The sequence below is a fragment of the Notothenia rossii genome (assembly GCF_949606895.1).
Source record: "Notothenia rossii genome assembly, chromosome: 11".
Taxonomy (NCBI): domain Eukaryota; kingdom Metazoa; phylum Chordata; class Actinopteri; order Perciformes; family Nototheniidae; genus Notothenia; species Notothenia rossii.
This window is the reverse complement of record NC_136910.1, coordinates 39,584,321-39,608,712: the sequence shown is the minus strand read 5'-3', so window position 1 is coordinate 39,608,712 and position 24,392 is coordinate 39,584,321. Positions and strand designations below refer to the sequence as shown.

The 24,392-nt window shown below is 38.2% G+C and overlaps 4 protein-coding genes across 7 annotated transcripts in view; 2 read left to right on the top strand and 2 right to left on the bottom strand.

Moving 5' to 3' along the window:
• Positions 1-380: 380 nt before the first annotated feature.
• On the bottom strand, positions 381-12,672 carry lin54 (lin-54 DREAM MuvB core complex component). Of its 3 annotated transcripts, none has more exons than XM_079658308.1 (14): positions 12,558-12,672; positions 9,016-9,779; positions 7,861-7,972; positions 7,613-7,746; positions 6,435-6,587; positions 5,104-5,305; positions 4,345-4,418; positions 4,047-4,241; positions 3,858-3,949; positions 3,272-3,343; positions 3,019-3,121; positions 2,794-2,931; positions 2,039-2,241; positions 381-1,422 (listed from the first exon to the last, which is right to left on the bottom strand). In XM_079658308.1, the coding sequence occupies exons 2-14, from the start codon at positions 9,757-9,759 to the stop codon at positions 1,221-1,223; spliced, it is 2,424 nt and encodes an 807-aa protein (XP_079514434.1). In that variant the 5' UTR covers positions 9,760-9,779; positions 12,558-12,672; the 3' UTR covers positions 381-1,220. The 3 variants fall into 3 exon arrangements, with proteins under 3 accessions (XP_079514434.1, XP_079514433.1, XP_079514435.1); XM_079658307.1 differs by lacking the exon at positions 12,558-12,672 and adding an exon at positions 11,851-12,000; XM_079658309.1 differs by lacking the exon at positions 12,558-12,672 and adding an exon at positions 10,681-10,834.
• Positions 12,569-17,425, top strand: cops4 (COP9 constitutive photomorphogenic homolog subunit 4 (Arabidopsis)). The gene is made up of 10 exons (XM_079658310.1): positions 12,569-12,772; positions 13,546-13,625; positions 13,731-13,882; positions 13,971-14,074; positions 14,161-14,314; positions 14,450-14,600; positions 14,704-14,874; positions 15,368-15,483; positions 15,866-15,950; positions 16,772-17,425. Exons 1-10 carry the CDS (start codon positions 12,699-12,701, stop codon positions 16,903-16,905), a joined length of 1,221 nt encoding a protein of 406 aa, XP_079514436.1. The 5' UTR covers positions 12,569-12,698; the 3' UTR covers positions 16,906-17,425.
• Positions 17,426-18,563: 1,138 nt separating this feature from the next.
• On the bottom strand, positions 18,564-21,437 carry LOC307024283 (placenta-specific gene 8 protein-like). The gene is made up of 5 exons (XM_079658311.1): positions 21,320-21,437; positions 20,689-20,789; positions 20,456-20,580; positions 18,964-19,072; positions 18,564-18,858 (listed from the first exon to the last, which is right to left on the bottom strand). The coding sequence occupies exons 2-4, from the start codon at positions 20,771-20,773 to the stop codon at positions 18,968-18,970; spliced, it is 315 nt and encodes a 104-aa protein (XP_079514437.1). The 5' UTR covers positions 20,774-20,789; positions 21,320-21,437; the 3' UTR covers positions 18,564-18,858; positions 18,964-18,967.
• A 2,246-nt stretch (positions 21,438-23,683) lies between these two features.
• adamts6 (ADAM metallopeptidase with thrombospondin type 1 motif, 6) overlaps positions 23,684-24,392 on the top strand; it is a 57,814-nt gene continuing 57,105 nt past the window's right edge. For both annotated transcript variants that reach the window (XM_079656944.1, XM_079656942.1), the window contains exon 1: positions 23,684-24,114. The gene's annotated coding sequence lies outside the window, so the exon portion shown is untranslated. The remainder of the gene's footprint in view (positions 24,115-24,392) is intronic.

The window sequence follows — 24,392 nt, the reverse complement described above, 5'->3', positions numbered from 1 at the left end:
AACAGTATAAAAAAATATATAGGAGTTATGGAAACAAATAAGCAATGTTCTACAATGCAATTAAAAGGGTTGTGGTATAATGTATTAATAAAAAGGCAAGAGGCAGATATGGGTCTCTGGTTCTTTCTTTTTTTTTATCTGTGGTAATTGTAACACAAAACCAATCATCAGCTATGCGTGTGTGACAGATCTGGATCACCTTTTTAGTTGCATTACTTCAACCATTAATTTAATGTTATACTCCCATGCTCCAACCATGAGATGTCTTGATGGAGGTTTTCTAATTTCTGCCACTTTGACATCAAAAAACAACTTCCGAACCCCTTTCTCCACTCTCTTCTAGTGAAAAAACATAATTGAACAAGTCTTATAGGTCTCAATTGTTTTTCCCATGTATGGTGTTTTTAATGTTCAGTAAGCATGTGACTGATCAAACAGAAAACCGCACAGAGAAACGTGAACCTTCGCCAATCTTGCCATGTTCCAACTATTATGAGCACAGTGCTGTGTGTGTTCATAATGCATTAATCTATATGTGTATTCAATTTACGATTGCCTTTAGGGATCAAACCCAGGACTGCCTCTACTCTGACACAATTTAGCCCAGCCTTGGTTAATAATTAACAATTTGCAGCACTAAAAATCACACAATATTAGCACTCACAATGATTACAAATACTTGTCAAAATAAATATCAAAAGATACATGTTCTTTTTATCTACTGTAAGCACAAATGATTACATTAAAATTACAGGCATTTCTTTTTGGAAAAAAACTCAAAGGGGGGAAAGAATAATAGAAAATAGAATAAAATGGAAGAACAAAAGTTTGGAGGGCACAAACAGATTTCATAGAGCCCTGTATGGAAAATGAAGTAGAGAAACCCTCCAGTCCATGTGGACTACCTTGCTCAGTCCTTTCTGTCCATAACAGGTGAACAAGTGTGAGAACTGTTTTTAATATCCATCAGAGGCGACGTGCTCTGTCCATTCTCCTTCGGTTTGCAAACATCTGCTCAATGTTTATTATTCCAGCTGGCCTCTGCCTGCTAAGGGCGGGGGAATCTACTTTCAGGCCATTGTTCTGCCTTTAGAGGAGGGAGGCGACCTGTTCCTTGCAGGAGAGAAACCCCAGGGGTCCGAGAGAGTAGAGTCATCTGTTTCTCTCGGCCCCGCAGCTGTGTGCATATTAGAGGGTGGGGGAAAGCCAAAAAGCTTGGCCTAGCAATTGATGGAAGCACAGTCTGCTTTGGCTTTCCCCGCCGAGCTGATGATCCTCATGAGGCAGTGTCCGAACTCCTCCAGGATCATCCGCTCTGCTTCCACCTGAGGCTGATGAGTCTGTTCCGCCTTTTTGGCCTGTTCCAGCAGACACTCGCACGTTGCTTCAAGAACCTCCTTTGTTACAAACGTAAATGGCAGCCTAAGAGAAAAGAAGGACAGGGTCTTGGTTAGAACATAAATTACCCTTCTCTTGGTGTTTGAAAGGGCATTTTAATTCTTATAACGCTTGAATTTTACAACAGTTTTTTCCCCTTTCAATGCCTATTGTCTGAATTTGGTATTCTGCACATTTGCAGACCCTTTTATTATTAGTATTATACTATTTAGAGAATTAGCTTGCAGTGGTTGCTGCGTAAGATTGTTTCCAACTTGTGTGATCCAAAACATTTCCAATAAAGATACAATTCAATAATTGTTTAATCCACCATGTTTATTAAATGATATGTTTAATAATATTCATATGTTTGGCTTTTCCTAAATAACATTTTTGCTGCAGTCAAAACAAACTTTACCTCTTAAAGTTAGGCAGTCACTGGTGGACTAGTCATTAAAGAAACTTGATTTAATCAAAAAAAGCAAAAGACTCATTCATCTTTCAATTAATCCCTTAATTCATAAATACATTTTTTCCCAAAATATGTCAGCAGACAGTAGAAGCTTTGTGTGTACAATAATGAAATGTATCGATGCAAATTATTACTACCAAAGTGCCCCTGTACATTATTATTGTTGTAGAGAAAAAGTGTTTACAGTACCTCCCGCTTCCACTTGACATGACAGGAGTGGTCCGCATGAGCAGGTCTGAGATCTGTGACGACAGCTTGGTCTTGGCAGCAGTTTGCTGCTGAACCCTCATATCTGCGGCGTCGGCCAGGTGCATCAGCGTCTTCCTCTCCGGGCTCTCCTCAAAGTTCTTGCAGCCGATGCACTTACAAATGGACGAACACATGATCTTCGCCTTTGAGGTAAGACAAAGGAAAGAATACAAATCAGGTCAGGTGGTGACAAACTGGGTTAAACAATTATGATGAATCATCTATTTTCTTGAGTCATTTTCAAGCACTTTTACATTTTTCAGCCCCTGACATCTGTATGTAAATTAAATAGTTACAATATATCAATTATTTTACTGCATTACATTGAAATCGCAGCAATTATGAGTTCAAGCGGGATGAACACAGTTGTCATTAATACATTTGATTACGGTCTCTGTCCAATTAGTGTCACAGCCATTCTTGTGAGTCAGCATAAACAATACCAGGGCCATCCAAATGGAATAGGGCCATCATTAATGTTATTAATTACACCTGTGACTGCAAAAGTAAAAATAGCAGCTGCGAAAAGGGCCTTCTGTGCTTTAAACAATATGTTTTGTGATGATTACACTTTGAAGCAGTTTCATGCATTTGATGAAAAATGCAAGCAATATTCAAACCTTGACAGAGTTTATAAGGATTTCTAGAAACAGAATTATAAAAACAGGTCCTTAAAAGAGGGAGGGAAAGCCCACCTCGTAGCACTCGCAGTAGTTCTTCAGGCAGCCCGAGCGTTTGCAGTTGCAGCCTTTGCTGTGTCGGCGGTCCGACTCCCCCTCCTTGCCTTTACCTATTTTAGGTTTGAAGGCTTCTGGGTTCCGGTCCAGACACGTCTGCGAAAATACATTAAACCTTTAATTCATCTGTATGACATAAAAGCAGCTCCGCCCAAAAACAAATTTCAAAAATATCTGCTTTACTTTTATAGCTTTGAGACGTTCCGTTTCATGTTCCAGATTATTGAAGCAGTTATTGCAGTTACAATTACTGCAGAACTCTCCATTTGCAAAGCAGTCACAGTATCTAGGGGGAGAAAAGCAAAGCTCTGGATGAACAAAACAGGAGGGGACTGACATATGCCAGTAGTTTATTATTTACCGATGATTTAGTACAATTACAAACAGTTACAAAGTCTCAACATTAAAAACAGGTCCAAATCCCAGTGATACTTACAGTTTGAGACACTGTGACTTGGTGCAGTTGCATGGTTTCCTCGGTCTTGAGGTCGTTTCTGCTGCTGACAATCTGTAAGCCAGTGAATAACATTACCTTTATATTAAAGCACATTAAACCGATCATTCTTAGAAAGAGAAAAGATTTTATTTTCTAATAGTATACACATTTATTTTATTTGTAGGGGTAGATAAAGGGGTAAAGAGGGGAATGGTATGCAACAAAAGTCCACAGTACGCTATATTGCCCCATACGTAGCATTTCTATAGCCATTTTGCTAAAAAAAACATTTTTAGTCAATGACATTTTGTTTACTACAACAGGAAAAATAGATCCTTTAATAATAAACAATTTAAAAAACAAGTCTTCTGTCACAATAGAGATTAAAGAGGCCATATTAAAATAATCAAGTTAACTTTTTGGCTAATACAAACTATTTAAACTACATATCTTTAGTAGGCAAGACATTTTACCCAGAGTCCTAATAATTGTTTTGGTCCACATTACAGTTTTCACACTTTTTGAAAGAAAAAAAACAAGTTTAAAAACCATCATGTAGTTGTGCTGTCCCACATCTAACCCTTACCCATTGAGGGGCAGTCTGGCCTGAGTCTGGATACCGGTGTTCGTGGTGAAAGCAGAGCTGCTGGCGAGGGTCACAAATGGGCTCTGCTGGAGCTACAGGAGAGGCAGATCACACAGAAAATACTCAGAACATGCACATCAAAGATAAGTCAGTCAAAAAGAAAAACCTCACACCCAAAACAACACTGACCTGTGTGACGTATTGTGCTGGGACGACCGCATATCCCATGTTCCCTCCTCCTGGAGCTGGGGCCAGAACGGTACCTGGGGGGAGGTTGGTGAAGTTGGGCTGGATCTGGGGTAGAGGAGTTGCAGGCATGATGAGGCGTTGCTGGGTCTGAGTGGTGGTTACTACGGCTGCTGATGTTAGGGACTTAGGGGCCATCTATAAAGGAAAACAAACCATGAATGCATCGCAGGAGACATTATACAAGAAAACACTGCTTGAATAAAGATTAAAAAAGGCATTTACAGAATCGCTGCGCTACCTGTTTGATGGACTGTGCCGGGACGATTGGGACCGACATCCTGACGGGTCCTGTGCTGACCATCATAGGTTTAGCTGTGGGACATTAAGAAACATGAGTTGAAACAGAAGAGCTTCAACAGTGTCATCTACGTTTGTTACCAGAATAAACCCTACACATGCAGTCCATCCCTGAAATGTCCAGAACAGTTCCTGCATGGGGTCGTGTGTGAATGAAAACAAGGATCAATATTGTGGAATCGCAAGAATTTCCCACCTCACAAACTCCTAACATTTCAGGTAAAACGCATGTACGGCTGAGTTGTTAATAAAGAAGTACAATCGTGACCGTCTTATGAAAGACTTCTTTTCATAAAGCGATCAAACTAAGCACAAGACTCAGCTGATGACATACAGGAAGAGTTTAAAATTAACGCCAATGCTTTCATGACAATTCTCTGGCAAGTTCTTGATTAACTCCAGTTTGTGAATATAAAAACCGACGTTGGAGGAGCCTGTGACCTCCGTTTTTCATTGCCATATCTACACTGTAGCTAATGTGCTAATGACAATAAAGCCTTGAAACCTGAGACGTCCGCCACATAAATCCAGACTTTCCCCATCTTCTTCTGTGGCTTTGAGAAGGGTTTCAATTGTTTTGTTTATGTTAAGAAGTGTTGCATTTCCACCATCTGTTTAAATGTCTCTTGACTCATACATTACTGAATGTAGTGTTTTTGTAATTTCCCGGGAACCATGTGTGAAAGAGTGTCAAAGTTACCGGTCTGTAGAGAGCTGGTGCTGGGACCGCTGGGCTGTCCCGAGCTGCTCGCTGTGGTGGCTGTGACCAGGCGGACGTAGTGGAACCTGCTACCTGGAACCTGGATCTGCTGCACATTTGGCTGGGTGGCCAGTGGGATGATGGTCTTGAACTGGGAGCCGCCAACTCCGCCCACGGTCACAGTTTGCCCTGGTTTAAGACCCTGAAAATATTCAGAAATCAGAGATTTAGGTATAAATGACAGAAAGGTAAATCAACAATATTGTGAGTCAAGTTAAATGTAAGAATATTTTCACTTAATTAAAAGGCTTAGAGAACCAGTAAGTCAGAAAGAACCTGGGTCCTTTATACCAAATTCTGTCAAACTATTGAAAGCTAACGCAGACATTTGTAATGAAAGAAAGAAGTGGACTGTGTCCTTAACACATTTGAGTTAGAATAGAATGAAACTTTGGAGAAGTTATATTGCCCATAATACCAACTGCTCTGTAAATAGAAACAAAGGCACATCCTTAAATCATTAGCCATCTTTTCCAGAAGTGAAAGTAATAAAACCTTTTTTATCCCAACACATTGAGTTTGTATCACAGTCAATTGAAAGGCAAACAAAGCAACAGATGGACAACACACAGGTGTGGTGGAAGGCTCAAGCGGGAAATCTTCAACAACAATTAATCAGCATATTTTTTCACCTTCATATTTCTTTATGCTGCTTTACTTTGCAAGCAGTAGTATTACATGTATTAGCCATAGGGTACAACACCACACTATTTAATACTAAACCACAATGTAAATGCCCTGCTTATAATCAAGTTACAGGTTTACTGCTGTTGGGGCAAGTTGTTAATAAATTGTTTAACAGAAGCCGTTAATACAATCATAAATAATTTGAACATGTCAAATATACTTGGGATCCAGCATCGAAGTGAGGATTTGCTGCTGTTTTGTGATGCTAAACAGATTTTTTAAAACATTCAGTTATTTCTGACCTTTTCTAGACCAAATCATGAGTTTTGTTTTAAAGAAAATAATTGACTGATTAATTGATGATACAAATATATTTGCAGTTCTACTTCCAGCACATCATGGAACAAGGTGTTTTAATGTGCATCAACTGTCCCATTGACACACATTTGTAATGCGACACTCGTCACATTCATTCTGAGGTTAACCTGACCTACTGTGTTGTCTTTGCTAAAAGGGAGATGACTGTGGCGTGAGCAATGCTGCAGAAGTTGTCAAACACGTCTCTCCTTGTCATCCGTTTCAATATCAGGTCAGGCGAGCCAATACTTGAAACAACAATAGACAGTGGAGAGCTCAGATCTTACCTGTGTGGTTTGGCTCGTGGTCACTTTGATTGGAGACCCCGGTGTGGACTGTTGGACTGTGAGGATCTGCTGTCCAAGTGCTACATTGACGGGCAGCGTCATTGACTTGTGAGAGGCGTTGGAGGTCGGAGAAGCCACAGAAACCACAGTCACCTGGCAGGGACAAACAAAGAGGGCACAGCACAATCAGTCCAAATACTATCCTGATAAACCACTTGATATACATATCAATATAAAACACCTACTTTATTTTGTGTTGTTGTAATGCATGAAGCTGGAAGTTACTGCCAATATAGGTCTCAAACAATTCAAAAATAAATTCTGCATATTTGAGCAGAAACTGAATGAAAAGACTTCTCAAATGTAGCCTTAAGAGTAAGAGACCTTTGTCAGAGTGGATATTTTGACTTGGCAAACACAGGTGTAAACAATAACATGAATGATTGCTGTTTCCCATGTGAGTGTGTGCAGGGCTCTGGTGCATACTGGCTGATGACAGGATGTCTTAAAGAGAATATCGTTAAGATTATTCACGACACCTGTGCTTTCTCTGCTCCAAGGAAAATGTTAGTCCTCTTAAAAGGGACAGATCTGGTGTGTGTTCTCCAGGGTTGGAGGTATCAGCTGCACAGATGACTGCATTTTCTCAAATGAATGGAGCAAGAGGCCACTCGGCTCGAGGTGCTCAAAGCGCCAAATCAATACATTTGAAAATCTTACGAGCTCCATGGTTATTTAAGATAATCCACAGACTTTGTTTCAGCAGTTTTATGTAGGAACTATTGCCTTTGGTCATTTTTCTTTAACTTTCTAAGTTCCTATATGAAACAGTTTACAGCAAAGTAGATTATCATGATAATTAGGACATCATTCCTTGAAAGAGACATTGCCATTGAGTGTTCACATGTATTGTTTTGGCACTTTGAGCACCACAACTGTAGTTAACTTAATGGCAAGACAAAAATGATACATTATTGATTTTAGGGGTGAACTGTCCTAGGTGAGAAAAAAAAAGGTGTGGTCGCTTGACAACGTGAAATCAGAATTGATTGTATTTCCAGGCATCTGCAGTGTGTCACAACTTAACCGAACTGGAAAACCTTTACAAAATAACAGGGGAAAAAAAAGAGTGGGAAAAATCCTTCATTCAAATAGATAAGGACGAATGTAGAATGTACCTTGCTGGGAGATTTAAGGGGTGAAATTGCAATCTTTTTGCCAGTTATGCTCTGTAGTGTTGTAGTGTTGTGGGGCTCAGAGAGAGTAATAGTCCTTGAGGGCATCCCTAGGGAACTCTGCGTCAAGACCCGTCCTTTAATCAAAAAGCACAAGATTTGAGAAAACATGGCTTCATTACAGCACAACTAAAAAGGTGTATCACTGATAATATGTTTACAACACACAACGATAATACAAATAAAAGTACCTGCGATAACAGGAGTAACTGATGTCTGAGGACTTAGACCTTTGCTGTTAACAGTTTTTGTGATGATAAACTTGATTGGTGCAGCCGAGGACACTGGTGTTTTCTTAGCAATCTGTGGAAATATTCAGAATCATTTCCATTATATTCCCATTCAAAAATGTATCTCAACAATTCCTGACTTCAAGTGCATACTTGATACATTAATGGTAAGTTAGAAACGTATCATTGTTGGCAGCCATAACTGGTGGTTAAACAGTAAAACAACCCAACTGCCTGATGGGGAATCAAGTTGTATTATATCTAATAAAATGCATATTCCTCAAATACCCCATCCTTTATTCCTATGATACTAGCAAACACAGGTGTGAACTTGTGCCATCACAAAACATACATATACAATTGGAGAGATATCTATAGTAATAACTCATAATGCTGTTTCTCTCTGAAATGTTTAATACGTCAACTTCTTTAAACTCAAAGGTTCATGCTCAGGTTTATAACAAATGAGAATCATTGCTTTATTTTAATAATTGGAAAAAGTGATTGTACTGCTATTCTTTACCATGTGTAGAGCTTTGAGCATGTATGCATCAAACTCATCTAATTCAATATGTTGTTCTCTCTTTAAATCTTCAAGTCATGCCACAATAAAAAAAATGTTAACAAAAAGGTTGTTTTTGATACCAAACTGACTGACAGGTCTCTGTGCCAGCATTAGACAAAGAAGCAGGTAAGTCAAGCAAATAAATATATCTGTCCAGGGTCCCCAATAAGTTGTCATCGTATTATAATGGTTCATCCTTTTCTCTCATCTGTTCTCCAATTACCAAACTATGTTTGGAGTAAACAGGGCAGGCGCAACAACAGTTGTTTTTTATTTAGTCAGCTTTGACTTTCAAAGCCCACTTTAACATCTACTTGGACAGGCCAATGGATTCAAAGCACTGCAGTTGAACAAAGCCAGTCATTAATTTGTTACAATGTTAATTAAGGTTAAATAACAGTTTGTTAACAGTTTCTTATGTATTTTCCGTAAAATCTTAAGGTAATTATATTTAATTAGACACTGATATGGAGCACATTATGTCTGGGCAATTCATTGGTGAAATAATAAACATTCTTATGTTTAAATATGGCACTATAACACAATGTTACCTGTACGGTCTTTAGCTGCTGGGCCTGTAATGTGGTCAGCTGGTTTCCAGGACTCCCCAGTATTGGCTTCAGCTCCGTCCTGCCACCAATAGTCACCACTTTAAACTGTGGAGCTTGGGATTTCAGGTCTCCTGAAGTCTGTGAAAGGCCAGGCTTGCTGCATGTGTGGGGTAACTGCAAAACTATAGGTTGCCCTGACTTTCCTATTGCTGTGACCAAAAGCTTTTGTCCCTCCTGCTTGATGATCTGGGGTGGACCACCCGCAGACTTTGCTGCTTCTGATGCCACCTTGTTGAGAATGATCTGATGGCTTGCAGCAGAGATAGTAAACGGAGCTGTGAGCTTCTGTAATCCACTTGTAGAGAAAGTAGTCCCAGTCAAACTATCTGTGGTTTTGGTGGTGGCTATGGAAGTAGCCATGGCTGGTTTAAAGGTAAGAAGGGATGGCGATGAACTGGACATTGACATGGGGAGCTGACTTCCGGAGCTGATGATGAATGTGGAGTTTGAGGCGGTGGACGTGGTGAGAGCCTGAGTGTGTCCGGTTGAAGCTGCAATTGAACACAGTCTCACATTTTCTGAAGCCATGGGTGTATCCGTTTCCATTGGGACCGGTGCGTCATCGCTTGCTGACTGGACCGTGGTGCCGCCGCCGGGTTGGGAGTGAGGGATTTCCTCTATGGCCTCAGTATCCATGATCTCATCAGGAAGGAGGCTGTTGAGCTCTGGTGACACCACATCCATGCTTGCAAAGTCTCAGCTCTCTGTTAATCCAGAAAGAATAATACAATAAGACATAAACAATGCAACTATTTTTCCCTGTGTCAAATGTGTCAAAGAAATTCACAATTTGGAGGTTTAAACATTTTTCATCTTTTTAATGAAATTATTTTAATCTGATTTAGGGGAAGTATTACTTTTTAGAAAAAGTCTTTGGAGGGATAAAACATTAAATAAAATGTAACACAGGTATGAATTTACTGCACTAACATACACTGTGGTGCCTGGTGTACACACCCTATGACAGACAATATTTGTATTACTTTGCAAAAAGTTAATGCATTTATTTGCAATAAACAAGAGTTCTGATTTTAAAATACATATTATTCATTTATATTGCATTTGTCAACATAATTAATAACTCATATAGATAAGGATGTTTGTCATATGCAGTAGCTACATGATAGTTATGGTAATTACAATCTTAAATCCCAGTTCAACAATGCAACATAAATATATATATATATATATCAAACTTTTTTTGTAACAATAAAACAAATAGTGCAAGAAGAAACTGAAATAAAATAGTGCAAGATTAAGTTGGAAGATACATACATTAATGGATAATGATACTGTCTGTTTGCGACAGGAGTTGCAATAAAAAATAAACAAACAGTTAAAGCTAACGAGTTAGCCTTATTCACAGTTAGAAAAATACCCAATGTGGTACTTTAATGCAGGTATATTTCAGTAATCACGTAAGTGTTAATGAATGGAGAGGTGTACATGAGTCACGTCTGAGTTCCTCTCATGTTTGACACAGCCTGACAGCTGATGCTGGGTTAGCATTAGGCCGCAGCGATCATCTTTGTCCTGCTGCTCTCTACTCAACATTAATCCACCGAAACACCGCACATATGAACCCTACCCTCCCCACACACTCACTGCTAAATGCCCTCATTGTTTCCGCGTCTCCCGGAGGAAAGTCACCAAAAGAAAACAGTGCTGATCTGCACTCGTTTGAGTAAACACCAGAAGTGTTTCCCAGTTGGGGGAAAGAGTGAGAAAAAGCGACAAGCTGTTTGCTGGCTGCGTTACTATTTCAGGCCGGGGTTGGATTTCGAAAGATCCGCCATTTTTACCTCGTCATCAACTCTGTTAGCTCTCCGGCTAATACATAGGTATTTAGGATTAAGGAATTTGTTTAATATTTTTTACTCGAAGCTAAAACATCAAAAAGAACAGCTAGTACACATGAAATCCGATCACAATATTTGCTAGTAACTGTGGTCTACTAGCAAGTAAACTATTCTGGCAGACTCTGACAACGTAAACAATGCTAGCATTCAATAATTCATCCTGTCACTTAAAACGTCCGTCTGGATTAAATCATTTTAGGTCAGACAATTCACGTAATGAAATTGCAACAATATATTTAACTGTAGGCATGTGTGGCCTGTGCTTTTAAGGTGCTATGAATAAACTTAACCTGTTTAGCCAGTTATAAATTAACAATTTTAGTCTTATTTTTCACCAGGTCAATACATAAAAGATCCGTTTCTAAATAAGAAAAACAACAATGCGAGGTTTTCAGCTAAGTAAAATGTAAAACGCTCAAAGCAAAAGGTAATAACTCTTTGTACTCTTGTAATGTTTTTGACAGCATGCACAAGAAGACCAGTTGTTGTGCATTAGCTGCTTTACCACGACATAACTACTCAAAATACGCTTCTCACTGTTCAGCTAAGTTAGCTTTTACTTTCCATTTGTAGACGCACTAACTTAGCATATTTGCACTATAGTCAATATATTGTTTGTTGATACAAACCAAACTTTGTGTCCGCACACACAACACTGTAAGGGACCCGTTTCAGGGAATATCCTGGCCCCTGTGCCCTTTATTTGTGTGTAAGCATCGCTATCATCTTCATCATCAGCCTCATAGAGCCAGCCCAGCGGGCAGGACAACTGTATTAGCAAACTTGCTGAGCTTGCTAACCCAAGCTAGCTAGCACAACAATATATCTCAACATTGAACACACTCTTAAAGTTTGCGGCTTTCTGCTGGATGTAGTGTCGCAAACTCTAGAAACGAACAACACATAGGCACCTTACCCGATATGTTTACACTGAGCAACGTTTCCAGATAAAACGAGGAAAGGAAAAGGCGATTGTTCAAAATACCGCGCCGAGCGCCATTCCTCCCTGACATTTCACAAGTGGACCACGCCCTCCGCGTACTACGTCACTGTTACGTAATTCTTAAAGGTGCAGAAACACTACCAACAACCCTAATAACATTCAGTCTTTATAACTTCAACTTTGCAAGTCAAAAAGATAGATAAATAAAGAATTGTCCATACATATACCAAAAATGTAAACAAAGCAAAAAGTTTAATGTAAGGCTCTTTTATTAAACTAAGGTAGCCTGTTTTTTTAAACTCATACTTATATATAAATATATATATATATAGAACACTTTTACTTTGGTTACACCTGGAGTATCATTCACAAACTGCCCTGAAGCATACAAAGTAATTAAAACTAGCTGCACCTTTACCAGCTTTGATAAACACATTAATGCATCAATAATTATAAACACATACAATATATTTTTCTGAAATGGGTCAATTTGCATAATGAGTATTTTAACTGTTGGTACGTTCAGTATATTTTGATTGCAGGACTTTTAATACTACTGCTACTACTACTACTACCTCTTTATTTAAGTACAAGATTTGAGTACTTCTCCCACCTCTGGCAACAAAGTACGTTTTAAATTAACGTACTCCGACCTCTGCAGAGAGCTTTGTGACAGGTACCTCTCTGAGCCAGAATAGCCAGCAGCCTCTGTTGGCGGTTGTCTGTCTGCTGGAGGACCGAGTCGACCGACCCTCACACCGGAAGACTAGCCCCGCTCTTGGCAGAGGAAGCCGGTGTTGTTGACACTTCTGCAGGCGACAATGGCGACCGACGTGAGGCAGGAGCTTGCACAGCTGATTAATTCAACTGGATCTCACAAAGATCTTGCTGCCAAGTATGTAACACTATATTTAAGACTTCCTTATACATGCTATTTAAAATTTGAGAAAGTAAGTGCTACATTAAATGTTAGCTAGCAATGAGATAGATGTGATAGCTAAGCTTGCGTTAGCCTCCTAGCTACGTTAGCCATACATTTAGCTAGCCCGGTAAACGTTGGTTGTTTATAACTCCCTGTCAAACAATTTATTTTACAGATTATCCTTTAAATTGTAACACCACGGTTGGACGATATTAAAGTGGCCAGTTTACTGCTCACGTTAATGTTACATTAATGTTACATTTCATAATATTAGCATTAGCACTGTTTACTAGCTACACAGTTAACTTGTGCTGGGCACAACATAGCTTTCTAGATTCAAAGGTTTTTTATCATATGCACATTAGCAACAGTGTAGTTATAGCAATGAAAATCTTAAGTCCCAGGTCCTCCAACAATGCAATATAATGATTGTATATAACACAAAAAGCCAAAGAAGTAAACTACGTATGTCAAATAATTAACACTAAGCTTTATGTTACAGAGGATGTTGCAAGTCACATTGCAAGTCACATTGTCTATACACTGTAGCTACTCTATGTAAAATAGAATAAGATAAAGAAGAACAGAATGTGGAATTAAATGCTGTAGAGTGGAATAAAAACTGCTTATTTTTGTTTTATGTTCATCTCCATTATTAAATCCTAGCCTTGTGATTTTCCATGTATCAGTTTCATGGACCTCCAAAACCCAGGGGCGTAGTTTCTAACCTGTAAATCTTTTTCTAGATATCGACAAATTCTAGAGAAGGCCATTCAGTTTACAGATGCTGAGCAACTGGAATCCTTGAAGGCCTTTGTTGAAGCAAGTATGCTGTACCCATTTTCTTTAACGCATCAGAATTTTACCACAAACTTATTTGTATGTGAACAGGAGGACATCTTACCTCAGTATTTATACATTTATTTTACAGTGGTCAATGAAAATGTCAGTCTTGTCATCTCGAGACAACTGCTCACCGATTTCTGCACACATTTGCCCAACCTGCCCGACGTCACAGCTAAAGCAGTGTATCACTTCACCTTGGAAAAGATTCAGCCAAGGGTCATCTCTTTTGAGGAACAAGTAAATACCCTCACACACTCTAATATATTAGGCCAATAAACATCAGTATTCCTAATCAAATGCATAATGTTCTTCTTTATGTCCTCAGGTAGCCTCAATCAGACAGCACTTAGCAACCATTTATGAAAAGGAGGGAGACTGGAGAAATGCTGCCCAGGTTTTAGTTGGTATTCCCTTGGAAACAGGACAGAAGTAAGTAAGCTAATAGCAGATTTATTTTCTGACAATGTTTGTAATATTCCCAGGTCTTACCATACCTTTTTGATTTCCTTCCTTAGGCAATACAATGTTGACTATAAGTTGGATACGTACCTGAAAATTGCCCGTCTCTACTTGGAGGACGATGATCCAGTGCAGGCAGAGGCCTACATCAACAGAGCGTCATTGCTTCAGAACGAGTCCTCTAATGAACAGCTACAGATACACTATAAGGTACACAGCTTGTTTATGCTTAACTGTAACTTTTGCAATTGAATAAATAGTTCTTAATAAAACCTTTTAGGGACTTTGCAGTAAACTGTTTATGTAGTGCCTTGGATCACTTTTTAATGCTGTTTAAATGTGTAGGTGTGCTATGCCAGAGTGCTAGACTTCAGGAGGAAGTTCATTGAAGCTGCACAAAGATACAACGAGCTGTCGTATAAGTCAATTGTCCATGAGACTGAACGTCTGGAGGCACTTAAACATGCACTAAACTGCACCATACTGGCCTCTGCAGGTACTACCATCATTATTGTGCTTAGGTTTACATTTTCATAGACAATGTTAATGACAAACTTCTTGTACGATGCCAAAAATATTGTCATGTTTTTTATTTTCAGGCCAGCAGCGTTCCCGAATGTTGGCCACTCTTTTTAAAGATGAGCGCTGTCAACAGCTGGCTGCCTACGGTATTCTGGAGAAGATGTACCTGGACCGTATTATCAGAGGAAACCAGCTGCAGGAGTTTGCTGCCATGCTGATGCCTCACCAGAAAGCCACCACAGCAGATGGTGAGTGGAGAAGATTTGTTATAAGACAAGTTGGGTCAGTGAATTGGAAAATGTTAATAATCCAACCCTCTCTTCTACAAATATATCAGGTTATAGCTGATATATTTAATGCTTAAGCCATGTGAGCCGTGCCTGTTTATTAAAGCTACAGTACTTTAACAAATGTAAAGTATAATTTAGAGGCAGAATGAGTATGAATGTTTAGGCTCATTCAAAAAGAACCCCATGTGGTTTTGCAGAGATCTTGGCAAACTTCACCAAACAGCCTAAACAAACAGCAATGGTTAAATCCAAGTGCAGCACCCACTATACAGCAAGATGTGTGTGTAGCCACTCTTGGGGTGCATTGCTGGGCGTGATTGGGCAATGCTTCAAAGCTGTTGTTTTATTTTATTTTTGGCTTGTACATGCTGAATGTGTCTCATACAAGGAATGAGGGAACCTGACCCTGGTCTGTGAATGTACTTTATGTTGTGTGTTGTCTCACTTGCAGGTTCCAGCATCCTTGACAGAGCAGTGATTGAACACAACCTCCTGTCTGCGAGCAAACTCTACAACAACATCACGTTTGAAGAACTAGGAGCATTGTTGGAAATTCCCCCAGCAAAGGTTAGACATTTCTTAAATTACACATAAACAAGTTTACTGTATGTAAATGGACATTAAAAATTAATTCTGTTCTCAATCTGACTCTTTGCATGGAGCACAGAATTGTTAATGATAATCTGCTTCAGTTGCATTAACATAATCAGCATCTATATATATGTGTGTGGATGCATTCAAGCACAAGAAAGAAAAAAAGGCTCAAAGCAATAAATCTTTCCAGTCCTCTTCATCAAAAGTGATGAATTATAGCAATCCAATTATTCAGCTATGCAGGGACATTTGTACGATTTAAAGAAGATAAATGTTATTTATGTATTAAATGTGTGTAGCTGTTCATTTGCCATTATGCATGTTGAGATGCTTTTCTTCCTTTGTTTGTCATTAGGCTGAGAAAATTGCTTCCCAGATGATCACTGAAGGACGCATGAATGGCTTCATCGACCAGATAGATAGCATTGTACACTTTGAGAGTGAGTTGAAAGTCAATTGTTTTTTACATTTGATAAAGGACAGAATTTGCCAGCTTTTGGATCAAAGTTCAGTATTTATCTTTTTCAAATTAACATTACAGTTATGATCAATACACAAATGTCTTCCATTGCAAACACACAACTCAATTATGGAATCATTAGATTTCATTATTTAGTTTATTTTGACCAAACTGTCAAGAGTCTCAACCACACTTACAGAAATATTCTGGGCTCCACAATAGTTACATATATATTTAGAGTGAAACAAGGCTCTCCTATCTCAGGTTTTCGAAGATCAGAAAGATATGAAAATAAATGACACATCCATTTTGGAGACAGGGTAAAACAATTAATTTAACACCTTCAATACTTTGAAGACTACTGCTGCAAATATAGCATTTGGACAATGAAAGCAAAACAGAGATTAAGGTACCTGAGGGGCTCTGACAAAAACATCTTGGTGTTATATTCACTTCTGATGGAAGTGCCCTGACCTTATTGATAAATGTTCAAACACTTTGGTACAATAATAAACCAAAGGCTAATAATGATAAGGCCCCAGTTAACTTAAAGAATAAACGTAACAATCTAACAAAAATAACGTTAAAATGATCAAACTAACCAACTAATCTATTTGCGTCCAGTAGGGGGCACCCTCTTCATACAGGAATGATAAGAAAACAGCACACACCTTGCTTTTGAAGGAGGAAGTGCTTTGATAGAATACCACATAGAATTTGAATATGAAAATGTGTGGATCACAGGTCATAAAATGCAAATGTATTTGATGCTCTTTCTACCTTTCATTTTATGTCTAATAGCCCGGGAAGCCCTCCCTACCTGGGACAAACAGATCCAGTCTCTGTGCTTCCAAGTCAACAACCTCCTAGAAAAGATCCGCGCTGCTGCTCCAGAGTGGGCTGCTCAGGCCCTGGAATCCCAGATGACCCAGTAAACACCCCAACCCTCCGAAAAAATCTAACATCATCCCAGTAATGGAAGCATCCAAGGAGAATCCCTGGTATCACCATCACTAAATATTCAGACAACACTGTTTTATTACTTTTGCCAAAAAGGAAAATAGTTCAATATTTCTCACTCAGATCTGTGTCTGGCATTGATGTATTCAGAGGAGTTGTATATTGTTACCTTTAGGTGTGACTTAATAATATTGACATGGCATGTTAGAAATGTGGATGTGATCGGCCAGATAGTGGACATAGAATTAGGCAAATGACTCTGGGGACATCTGGTCTGTTTACGCTTTTGTGCTCCAACACTTGCTCCTGTTTTTTACTTGACATAACAACACAGCAACACATGTTATTCTTGATTTATTGGCTTCATGTAAAAACTTCTCGGTCCACAAAGAAAATTAAATTCAAAGAGTAAAGCAATTGTTTAGCGTCATGGTCGTGTCATTCAAGTTTTATTTCTGCTTCACTAACGATTCATTAAACTATTTTGCCATTTAAGTCCGAATCCATACCGCATGGTCTCAAATGAGTTTTTCAGTAGCTTTAATCAGCACAGTCCTCTTTGGCTACCAGTTATTATGTTCTTTCTTTATAAATAAGTTCCTTGAAAACCCCCATGTGTAGCCACTCCCTAATGAACCGTTTCCATTTCACAAAGCAAGATATATTTTTGTATATAAAGTCATCAAAAAGTCATCAAACTGGCACAACAAAATGTTTCACAGCTGTTTTTTATGTTCAGGATACGATAATAAGTCCTACAACACATTGTTATATAGTCCCATTTTGCTATTGCTATAAAAAACTATTTGGAGGATGAGTTCAGGAGTCTCACAGCCTATATGTGTGTGTTTGCTCACTAAAAAAATGTCTGCTGTGAAAAACAGCCTGTACTTTTATTATGATTTAACAGGTTGTCAAATGTTAAATCTTCACACTGGGTGCTCAGTGGCGTCACCTGTCAAATGTAGCTGTAGCTAAAAAAAAGTGAATTGTCAGTAGCTAACTAACTAATTAAAGCTCAATCATGCCATCTTTTTTAAAACTAGATTTCAAAATAAAATATTCTGACATGGCTTTATTTTATTTATTTTTTAAAGTGGACCTATCATGCTATATTTGAATAATATAGTTTAGGACCATACCTATATAAGGCATATTTATACTTTTTATTTTTCAAAATACCAAACAGATCATGTATTTTAGCCATTCCTCATTTCGCTCAATTTAACACTGTCTTTGCATGGGCTGATTCTTTGAGAACAGCACCATCTACAGGCCTGGCATATGTACTACAGCGTCTCCAGCGCTTAGGAACAGCAATGTCCGTGGCTGTCTCCTCCTGATTGGTGGAGTTGGCCCAATAGCCGTAGCGCCACTTCTGTGACGTCATAGAAGTGTTCAAATCTGGATCAGTCTGTATCAGATCTGTTGCAGCCCCTTTTTAAGATATTTGGGTATGGAGGAAAATAGAGAGGGTTGTGTTTTCTGACACTTGGTGAGTTCCCTGGAACACCGGGGACACATATTCATGTATAAAAGACGTACAAAAGTGCATTTTGCATGATAGGTCCCCTTTAAACTAACTCCAGGTTTTCTCAATGGAAGTGAAATATACAAAAAGTGTAACTCAAAATCATTTGAAAAAGAGGATTTTATTTAAAGACATCTTCCAAAACAATTCACATCCTGTCAACTGCGTCGAACAATACACTTCACTTTCTTTATGATGGTAGCAGTCATTTATGACCGTTTTACACTTGGGTTCTTAAAATTCAGAAGGATAGCAAATGTACTACACCGTTACCGACACACATTACACTGAATACAACCTAATTAACCTCTTTATCAGAGAAGGGAAGGGCGGTCTCTTCAGGTTCCGCAATGAGCAAAGAAAACCAGCACATTTACAACGTGCCTGGTGACGGTATCTAGAAGTCAAAGGGAAGATAGTTATTTTTCATAATTTTGACAGTTCCATAAACGTAAAGATAACATGACACAGTGAGTGGGGTGTTTTTTTTTGTAATGCATACCAATTTAGAAAATGCCTTGCTCCTTCCTGCGGTCAATGTCCCTCTTCAGTTGGCACGTGGCACAGACACCACAGAATGTGTATGCTATGAAGTCTTGACACAATGACCCCTGGAAACACAAGTATGAGTGATTATTTTACTGTTTTAATGGATGGGCTCTATTCTATCCCTTAGTTTTTTTTTTTATTCAAGTGTGTGCATAGATGCATAACCATGGACATTTGAATTAAATCGGTGTGAGCATGAGAAGGTCTGTGCAAGGCAGCAAATATGTTGGCTGTAATGTATGAAATAATTAAAATGGGAGTGATTTAAAGGATGTCCTTCATACAATTTCAAAATGTAACAATTTTTCTGGCTATTTCTTAATGGGTTTTTACAGGATGGTTCTCAATTGTGGCGTCAGAGCCCCTTTAAAGGAGCATGATACTGTAAGAACATAATGTGTGGTCAAATGTAAACTGGGTCAGGCAAACAAAACAGTCTTCTACACAATGATGCTTTGATCTAAATGCTTCCACGACATGCAAACATGCTCACATTCAAATTCATCTAATAAATGGAGCCGTTTGTATGACTAAAAACTCAATTCTGCTATACGGAACAAAATGATTATTTATTTTCAACTTCTCTTTTCTCCCCCCCCCCCCCCCCCCCCCCCCCCGGTTATACTACTGTTCCTCTTGGCGTTGCGACTAACTATTCAAAGGAATTAGATTAGTCTCAATATGACGAAGAAGAAGAAAGGAGAAGTACATCATGTCATAGATCACTCCGGTTAAACATTTTTACTGTCAAGTTAAAGATTAACAGTTGTGGCTCATAAAAGATAAGGTTGGTTTCCTTATTGTGTTTCCATCAAATGAGTTATTTACACTGAAATAGCAAGGCCCAAAACCATAAAATAATCAACACGTAAAGGTAGAGATTGGTGAAAAGCCCAAAAAACGAGCTTCGTTATTCCTTATTCCCTCTCCTATTAATCATCTCCTCACCCTTCGATTTAAGGTATTGACGCTTTGAGGGGCTCGCACCGTACGTTGTGAAAAACGAGTAAATTGGCTAACTAGAAATAAAGTAAACCTAGCTCCAGCTAAACAGCTAAAACAGCAAATTGCTTATTTCTTCTGAATATTTGTCTTGTGTTTAATACTTTAAGTTCATCACGCTTACAATACTCTTAAGTAGGATTTGTATTCAATTGCTTTTACCTGTTATGCTGTATTTGGACATTGTCCTATTTTTCTTTCTCTACCAGTGTCTGACATGGGACGGCTTTTAAAATGTTACATCTTTAATCAGAAGGCCTTAAAAAGTATTAAAAACTCAACTTTTTTGTTATGCAGTAAACCTGTACAAGTGCTACAGTATAACCACAAATAAAGGTAATACTATCATACTCGGTGACACTCCATAGTAATGTTTCTGTTTTACAAAATGGTCCAAATGGAGTAATACTGTCAGCTATCCCTTTATATCCTCTGAAACTCACATTGATATTGTACTTGGTCCTGTAGACGCTGCGAATGCTCATTTGCAGACCACACAGGCAGCACTCGTCCATGTCACTGGCGATGGAGCAGCCGAGGCACATATAGCAGAACAGACCATAGCAACCTGAGGCAGAGGGAGGAGAAATGTATCTAGAACAAATATAATCCTGCACTCAAATGTATAGTCTTAACTGAGTGTCACATTTCCCAGATAGGAAGGGTAGGTGCTCACAAGTTCCACAGTCATCGCAGAAATCACACAATCCTGTCTGGAAGTCAGAAGGTGCGTATCGGCCTGGTTGGTTTGTCACAGCCATGATCAGGATAAAGTCTCTGTTGAAAGAAAATCATTTAACTCCTATAACTCTAAGAAGCTATAGGACATCTTGTGTGCATCTGTTTCTTCCCCAGCAGAGATTGAACCTATGTTTAACATCAAACAATATCCACATAAGTTAGCTTTTTTCCTAGTCAAGCAAGTGTTAGGATTGAATTTGTCGATTTAAAGTAAAAATAAATGTAATACATATTATGGCTACCTAGACTTTTCAGAATCAGAATACCTTTATTCGTCCCACAGAGGGAAAATTGGCATTTGTTACAGCAAGATAAGAGCTTAATATTAACCAAGAAGCATGCACAAAAATATTAAAGATAAAACAATTCACATCATGTAACAGTTCTGAGAGAAGTTTTATACTCCTGGTGCATTTTAATAAAAATGTTGAGCTTTTAATGTTTTGTTAAGAGTAATCGGGCGATTTTGCTATTTTAACTTTCTTTAAATTGTACCTCCTTTAAACATCAAACTATAAGCTATCTTTCTTCCCCTAATCGAGCAGTTGTTAGGAGGTCAATCTTACCAGGTGGTTGGAGGATGGTGAATCCGGCAAAAGAGGCTCCTTGACGACAGGTTGAGAGCAGAGGCAGCTTTTATAACTCAGGAAATCAGGTGACCAATGTGCTGTAGACTTTATCAGTGCTTTATTGTTAGGCAAACATCTCAAACACACCTACATGCAAACCTGTGTTAGAGTATAATAAGTCCTTCTCTTTTTACACTTGCTGTTATTTTAGGGAACAAACACACACGGCATGTTTAATTCATATTTTCTTAAATGCTTATTTTAACTTAAATGGCACTTTGATGATTTAAATATAATTAAAAGTAGTTTTTTAATAAAACTCCATATTTTATTCCTATAAATTGGATGTGATCTGATATAACTACTTTATATATAATTTATATATAATCCGATAAGGATTCATAAAATTATGAATCTCGCTACTGTATACAATTCTAAGGGTCAGAAAGCAATGGAAAATCCAAAGCAATAAATCTTTTCTTTTATGATAAGGCAATTTTTTTACCCTATTTTTTGGGAAATTATTCTATACTATCGAGAAGGAAATTTCCTTAAAAATCATTTTGAACCTTGTTTTCTAGACTTTTTCTTTTGATTTAATTTTAATTCATTCTTTTTTTTATATTTTGGCTACCTAGACTATTATACTTCAGGTTGCTGAAATTACTTAATCTATTAATGGACAATTTTGTCTCGTTAACAGTAATCGGTTGGTTTTGCTATTTTTACTTAAGTGAAGGAGTTCTTCTTTCACAACTGAAGTAAGGTCTATAAAGTTTTTATTATCTTTAATCATAAATCTTGGGCGTGTATGACTGATATGATGTCATTCAAATCACATTTCCCGACAGCACACATGACTTAAAGTTAAACATAATCTGATGAATGTCATTCTTGTAAAACAATAATTAAAAAAACATTCATTTATCTTTATGCATTTTAAATCCCTGCTATACCACACGGTGGCGCCTCCCCCCACAAACTAGCAGACCCCTTCCCTGACAGAGGAGAGCGGGTAATAACAACCGGACTACAGTATAATGATACAGGCTCCTACATAATGAGCAGCTGTAACTAAACTCAGGGATTATTTTCAATTTCCTACAGCCTAAAGATAGAAGTGGGTTTGATTACGAAAACACTCGGGCTGCCATTAGCCTGCACTGCACTGAAGACCCTGAATATACCTTCAGCAGATTTACAATTGACATCAAAATGACAATCCTGAATGCTTATTTGTTCTATAGAGCCTGGAAATATTTATGTCTTTGATTTATTTCAGGATTATACCGGGTTAAACTAATACAATTACACAAGTTTATTGTATTTTTCTAGCCTGACAGCCTTTTTCATTAGTTAAATTCAAGGTTGCTGCCAAACTATTGTCAGATTATGTAACCTCTGTTTTTGATATTGTTCCTTGTTGATATTAATGGTTGCTGGGTGATCATCTATTGCATGATATCACCATCTTCCGTACAGATTTATACCTGCAGTAAATGGATTAACTCATGTTTATACTTCCCTCTCTATACTTGTATTCCACTACATATCGGAATCGAATATTCTACTTTTTACACCACTACATTTATATTTACTTTTCAGGTTAATGTTTTAGAAACCACACCTTAAATATAAATATAAAAATATATTAAATCTAATGCATTATAATATAACATTTGGTTAAAAGGAACTCTCCTACAATATTATAATTATTTAGTACTGACAGAATTCTAAGATTGTTTAGTTGTTCCAAAAAAATGCACATTTTAAAATACTATGTAAAGTCCTGCAATCAAAACCCTAAAAGTACATAGTTTTTCGAATAAAAAATGCATTTGGTTGAAGTCTTAATATATACAGTATGGATATACAAATGTTTTCCTACTTATGCATCAATGTTTGAGTAGAAAATTACTGTTGTAAAATGTAAAAATGTACATCACTTAGATGTATAAAGTAGCAGGAAATGGAAATGCCAACGAATTACAATGCAGTACAAACATTACATTATTGAGTAAATGCAAAACTTTACTTTCAACTTTGCTGCTTATGTACTTTTGCAAAAGTAATACTTGAAATACATTATATTAATGTTATAATAAACTGCCATTACTTATATATTTGGTATTTCTAGTTTTACTACTGTAAAAAAAGGTTTTACCCCTCCACTTTCTTTATTAGGTCTATATTCTTCACAGAGTAGAGGTTTTATGTGAGTTCGTGTTATTTCAGGGCAGCACTGATAGACATGCGCACAGCTGATGGAAGAGGCACATCTGCAGTGACGTCACCCCTCCTGAAAAAGCTGCCAATTTGAAGCTGCAGTCCGGACTGGGAGCCGGTCTCTTGCAATGTAGTAAGGAGGAGCAGCTCCAAGGCAACTTTTTGCTGGTGTTTGCATGCACTTTTCTTAAATCCAGTGTGCTGTGGCGGTCTCTGAGGTGGCAGGACACCCTCTGCAACCTCATCTCACTTTTTAAGCCACTCTGAGCCACCACCAAGTACACAAAGTCTAGATTATAAAGACGATAGGCTGCAAATAGACCCTTCTGCTGGAGGAAATCCAAGACTTTGATATAACTGCTCTCTTTTTTGGGGACAGTGTCTGTCCTGAGATACGGTGTGAAGGGGAAACTCACACTAGAGTTTTAGAGGATGGTAGAGCCCACAGGGAGATGAAAAGAGGAGATCAACAGAGGTTTGTGAGCGGAACTTCAGAGCTGCAGAAGCCTTTTGTCCTGAGCTCTGCCTGCACAGTTGGACCGGAGCTGACAATGAAGATGAGCATGGTAACTATTTGTTAACACTCCCCTGTCTGTTGAGTAACTGCCCGGTTAGTTTTGTCGGAGCAGATTCGTGTGAGCATTTAAATCCTCTCAGGGAAGCAGACTGTGTTTACAAAGCAGCATTTAGACAGCTGCACTGCTTAACTTGGCACTGCGAGTTCACTGAGTTTTTTGCGTGTACAATTTGCACTTCAGGAAACATTTACGCACTGGATCTACATGTAAGTATTGTAGCGTTTCAGGTCCACATCTGCAATAAGTAGCTTTTGAAGCCTTTTGCA